At 36.0% G+C, this 5480-nt stretch overlaps 2 protein-coding genes across 2 annotated transcripts; one reads left to right on the top strand and one right to left on the bottom strand.

The window, feature by feature from the left end:
• The first annotated feature begins 926 nt into the window (after positions 1 to 926).
• Positions 927 to 2507, top strand: LOC106331624 (syncoilin-like). Its single transcript, XM_013770014.1, has 4 exons — positions 927 to 1318; positions 1680 to 1790; positions 1903 to 1983; positions 2158 to 2507. The coding sequence occupies exons 1-4, from the start codon at positions 1073 to 1075 to the stop codon at positions 2236 to 2238; spliced, it is 519 nt and encodes a 172-aa protein (XP_013625468.1). The 5' UTR covers positions 927 to 1072; the 3' UTR covers positions 2239 to 2507.
• A 1167-nt stretch (positions 2508 to 3674) lies between these two features.
• LOC106328618 lies at positions 3675 to 4475 on the bottom strand. The gene has a single exon (XM_013767096.1). The coding sequence runs from the start codon at positions 4391 to 4393 to the stop codon at positions 3935 to 3937; it is 459 nt and encodes a 152-aa protein (XP_013622550.1). The 5' UTR covers positions 4394 to 4475; the 3' UTR covers positions 3675 to 3934.
• Between the last annotated feature and the right edge of the window lie 1005 nt (positions 4476 to 5480).

Here is a 5480-nt window from a genome sequence, read left to right as displayed (position 1 = left end):
AAGTCATATTTTTCATCAAAATCACAAAAATCTCAAAATCAAATTTTCTCGTCAAAAATTTAAATTGCAGAATAATAAAATTTAAGTCTATAATATATATGAAATTTAGTATACTTCCATCTTTTACAATAAAAATTAGGTTATATATACTAAATAGGCGTCTGGACCCATGGGCAGTCCAACCGGTTCTGGTCCTTTTTTGGTATGGTTCTATTTAGACATAGTTCTATTTGGGTGCGGACCAAAACTTTTGGGTGTGGACCAAAACCGTCCAGCAAAAAGTGGACACCCAAATGTCCCCCGCTCATTTCACATCCCTAGTACTGATACGAGGCGCGTTGAACATGTTGAATATATCAAACTATTATCTTACAGTTACAGGCTTACAGCTTTTATATGTCTTTCCGAAATATTGTTAATGGGCCGAAACTTTTCTTTTCTTTTAGGCAAATAAAATACTTTGGGCCGAAAGCCATGATATAAATATTGTTAAGATACTGGTTTAGTTTGGTTCGGTATTTACGGTTTAAGAGGCGACAAATGATTGATTTGTTTGTAACGAGCTGTCTCCGTCAGCCATTATGCATCCGTCGTTGGAATAAAGATCCAAGTATCCAACGGTCATAAACAGAAAGTTTGAAGATTAACGGTTACAATTTACAAATCAGATTCTCCTCTTTTTTTTCCTTTTAATATCTTTTCCTATACCTCTTTTTTTATTTTTAAAAACAAAAATCCGAATCTCTATCGGTTGTTGGTGGCAGTTAAGTAATTTCACCAAATGCATCTTCTCTCTTTTTACCTGTTATCTCGTTTTTTTTATTACACGTTATCAATATATTATAATATTTTAAAAAGTTCCCGTTATACCACTGTATTTTTCGCTTTTTAATTTATCTTTTTATTAATATATGTTCATATCACAACACTATTTCTCTGGGATCAAAAAGAAAAACCCAGACAGTATCCATTACATTTTTCTCTACCACAGAAGAACCTAGAACCACAGAGAGAGAGAGAGAGAGAGACAGAACAAGAGAGTCAGAGATCGAGGTTTTAGTTAAGAAGAAGCATGAAGGCAGCAGAGACGTCGCAGCCAACGGTGCAGAGCCGACAGTTAGGGACTCAGCTGTCGGGAAGCATGAGTTTCAGCAGCCAAATGTCGAAGGAAGATGAAGAGATGTCGAGGAATGCTTTGTCTGCTTGCAGAGCCAAAGAAGAGGAGATCGAGAAGAAGAAGATGGAGATTAGGGAAAGGGTTCAAGCTCAGCTTGGTCGTGTCGAAGAAGAGACTAAGCGTCTCGCTTTGATCCGTGAGGTAATATATATAATTATCATCCTCATCATCATCACAATCTTTACTTAGTTTTTTTTCTTCTTGTTTTGAGAATTGTACTTGAATTTTGGTTTCAAGATCTGACAATTGAATTGAACAAAAAGGATTATACTTTTGTGTTGGGTTTTGTGGGTTGTTCCGAAAAGTTTGGGACTTTTGTGTTGGGCTTAGGACTGAAGTGAAAAGCTGTGGATTTGGTCTGGTTTCTGGGGGTTTAGATGAGATTTTTTTTTTTTTTTTTTTAATCAAAGGTCTTTCCTATTGATGAGAAGAATCATTTGGTTCTTCTGGGTGAATTTACTTTGATGTGTTAAGGAGCTCAATAGTTGAATTGAATATTCAGGAACTTGAAGGTTTAGCTGACCCAATGAGGAAAGAAGTTGCTTTGGTCAGGAAGAAGGTTGACTCTGTCAACAAAGAGTTAAAGCCATTGAGTCTTACTGTTCAGAAAAAGGTATGGCCTTTGCATAGTAATCAAATTCATTTAATCTTGTTTTCAAAATATATGTCTGGTTGAGAGATTATTAAGATGCTAATCGGTTTGGTGTATTTTATGCAATGTGCAGGAACGAGAGTACAAAGAAGCTCTTGAGGCATTCAACGAAAAGAACAGAGAGAAGGTGCAGCTAATCACCAAGCTAATGGAGGTTAGTGTTTGAATGCTTGGTCTAACTGTTCTACTTGGTGTTCACTTCCTCTCCTTTTGTGGTTCTGTACTGTCGTGGTTCTCTATCTTTAGAGCTCTGAGCTTTGTTGATAATATATTCACTCTGATTTGTACTCTTGACTAACTGGTCTTTGAAACAACGTATGATTCGCAGTTGGTGGGAGAAAGCGAGAAGATGAGAATGAAGAAGCTAGAAGAGCTGAGCAAGAACGTAGATTCTGTACACTCACTTTGAGCCCAAGACAGAACAAAGGAACTTCTTTAGGGCCAGAGATCATTCTCTGAGTGTTTTAACCCCCACGTTTAGGTTTTGTGATGGTGAAATGTAATTTTATAATCTTCGTGTGTTATATTACTACTATTGTTATTATCATACTTTGTTAGGAGTCCTGGAGAGTTTATAATGTTTTTTTAGGAAGTAATTTCAAAAACATACTCAGCTAGTAGTGCTTGTAACTAAACACTACTCTCTTTTTTTCTTCTGTTAATCCTTTTTCTATTTCTTATAGCCTTTGTAGTTAATTTACACTGTTTATCTCTGAAACTAATGTTCATACATTCTTGCAGCATAATGTACAAGTTAAAAGTGTAAATCACTTTAGGTAAATGTGCTTAAGAAGATGACATCATGGGTCAGATGTTATTTATGTACTCGTTTTCCATAGGAGCCAGATGCTATACACACTCAGATATTGCCTAGTTTTGGTAATACTATGTAGGGGTGGTCACTTTGGTTATTTTGTCGGTTCGGTTCCGGTTCGGTTCGGTTATGTTAGTTCGATTCTAGTATTTTTCCAACCGAAGTAAACCATAGTTAGTTTGGTTCGGTTCGGTTTATATTTTGTTCGGTTTGTTTTTTTTAATCGGTTTAATTAGATTCTTCTTGTTTAATTATGTTTTAAAACAAAAATTATGTAAACATAAACTATGTGAACTAAATTCAATATAAAACTGAAACAAAAATCTTTAAAAAGTCACAAAAAATATATAAGAATTAAAACAAATAAAAGTTAACTAAAGTAAAAAAAATCAAATATTTTGATGATTACATATTAGGTTAGAAGAATCTATATTAATGAATAAAAAATGGAAAATGCGTGGTTTAGTATTAGAATTTTAGTATATTGTTATTACTAATATTTTTAATTTAAATAATTACAAAAACACATCAGTTTTTAAACCGAACCGAACCGAACCAAACTATTCGGATCGGGAAAATATTCAACCGAATGGTTTGAAATAGACTTTGGTTCGGTTTGAATCGGTTTCGGTTCAGTTTGACTCAGTTCGGTTCGGTTTTTTTGTCCACCCCTATTTTATTGTATATGGTGGGCTTGTGTGTTACAATATACCACTAATCAATTATGTATTGGGCCCATGTGTGTATGTCTTTCTTTTTTTTTTTGTCAACAAGTGTATGTCATTCTACAAAATAGATAACAAAAATTAAATTTGCATGCAGGTTTGCCCGAGAGGTTAAGGGGGAAGACTTAACTTCTTCTCCGCATAAGTGCGAGTGGGTTCGAATGCCACAGCCTGCATTTTTATTTTATTTTCAAAAACTCGACGTTTCTCTTCACTAATTTATTACACCTATGGTTACTGGAAGAGTAATCAACATTATACTAAAACCAAGTTACGACTTGTGGACATTTGGCGGTGTTTGAAAGATTCAGACCGAACAAATCGACACCTTACAATATTTATATTAATGACACCGCAGAAGTGGCCGACAGCAACTAATAATTAAGTCATATTAAGTGACTGCGAGATGAAGAAACCAAGTGAGACATTTCAATGCAGTATATTATTACTTTATACAAATAGCGTTCCAACACGTCAATAGAACATTAAAACGTCACAACTCGAACCCCCAAAGTTTCACTCCCTTCTCACATCTGCCCCAACACTTTCTCCCTTGTCCTAGCAACTCAAGGAGTACTGAACAAGCGAGGATCAACCTCCACCCTAGCCACACCTCCCGGCGCTTCATTCGCCACCTCAACCTCTCCTTTCACCACCACCACCGCCACGTCATCACCACCACCACCACCGCCGATCTTCTCCTCGTCGTAGTTAGGATCGCCTTCGTCCATCGCCGGCGGATCCGGCTGCATCTCGTAATCCTCCATCCGATCAGACCCCTCCCACGTGTACTTCCCGCCGCGACCTGACTTCGGCGGCGGACGTTTGATCTGAGTCCCGTCGGAAGGGTGCCTCTCCATCCGTTGGACGCCTTTCTCCATCAGCTTCTTCTCGACTTGCTTGATCGTGTCGGGGTTTCGAGCCTTTAACTCGAGTTTATCGACAGCTTTCCGACCTTCGTCGTCCCGGTGCTCAGCTCGTAGCACCACCGTGTTTTTGGTCTCGTCAACCGATACCGTCTTCATCGCTACCTCTTTATGCGTTTCTCTGAGCTTCGAGGAGAAGAGTGTTTATTTAATGAGTGAGGTTGAGTGAGGATAAGAAGCGAGGGGACATGTATCTAATGAAAAGTTGAAGATTCACATCACGTTCTTTTGTCGTTCTCCTACATTACAAGACACGTCTCATTTTTTTTAATTCTTATTTTCAAACTTTTATTTTATCCTTAACACTGATCTAGTAATTATCCGTTCGGACCGGTGAACATTATTGAAACTGTGGACCACCTTTGCCTGGTTTTACTTGAGAACTATCAATTGATGGTTTAGTTTTTTAAAATTAACCATTTAAAATTAATTAACTGATTATTAGAGTACTGATAGTGTAGAAATGTTGGTTTTGGTTTTCTACTTTTTTTTACATTACTCACAAAACTGTGGAAACTTGTTTCTTTTACCCAAACAGAGATGAATAATCTACCTCGTTTAAACAGAAATATGAAATCAGTGGTGTTCTTTCAACCTGTTTGAACTTTCAAGTATCTCTAACAGAAATATTTTCTTACTAATACTGTATAATCAAAATTTTTTACCATTCACCATGGAAGAAAAATTCACTTGAATGAGTTTAGAATTACATACGCTTACGTAATATATACATATATATATATATACATACACATATATGTAAGTTTAGAATTTCAATGGATACAATCCCAATTGGAAGTGCTTGTTGGGAATGTTCTAAAATCATTTGTACTTGCTCTTGTTAAAGTCGTAGTGTCGAGTTTGACAATCGTATAATATTAGGTGATTATAATGTTTAGTTAGAAAACAATTATGATCTATGGATTGAGAATCCATTGCTAATATTATAAGATTCTATAGGGTCATACGCATAAGCGAGCTGAATCAGTGATATATATTGAATTTTAGGAATAATATGTATATATTATAAGATATACATAAAGATGTATATACATGATAATGATAAGTAATTATCATTTGACCAAAGTGATTGTCACGTACATGTATGGGCCTGGCCCTTTAATGAATTAGATTAATTACTTGTTCATTATATAAACATGTGCGGTGATCCCTTTAAGATGATTAC

This window comes from Brassica oleracea, chromosome C3, assembly GCF_000695525.1.
Source record: "Brassica oleracea var. oleracea cultivar TO1000 chromosome C3, BOL, whole genome shotgun sequence".
NCBI lineage: Eukaryota > Viridiplantae > Streptophyta > Magnoliopsida > Brassicales > Brassicaceae > Brassica > Brassica oleracea.
The sequence above is the reverse complement of the archived record's forward strand: the minus strand, read 5'-3'. Positions and strand labels throughout refer to the sequence as shown.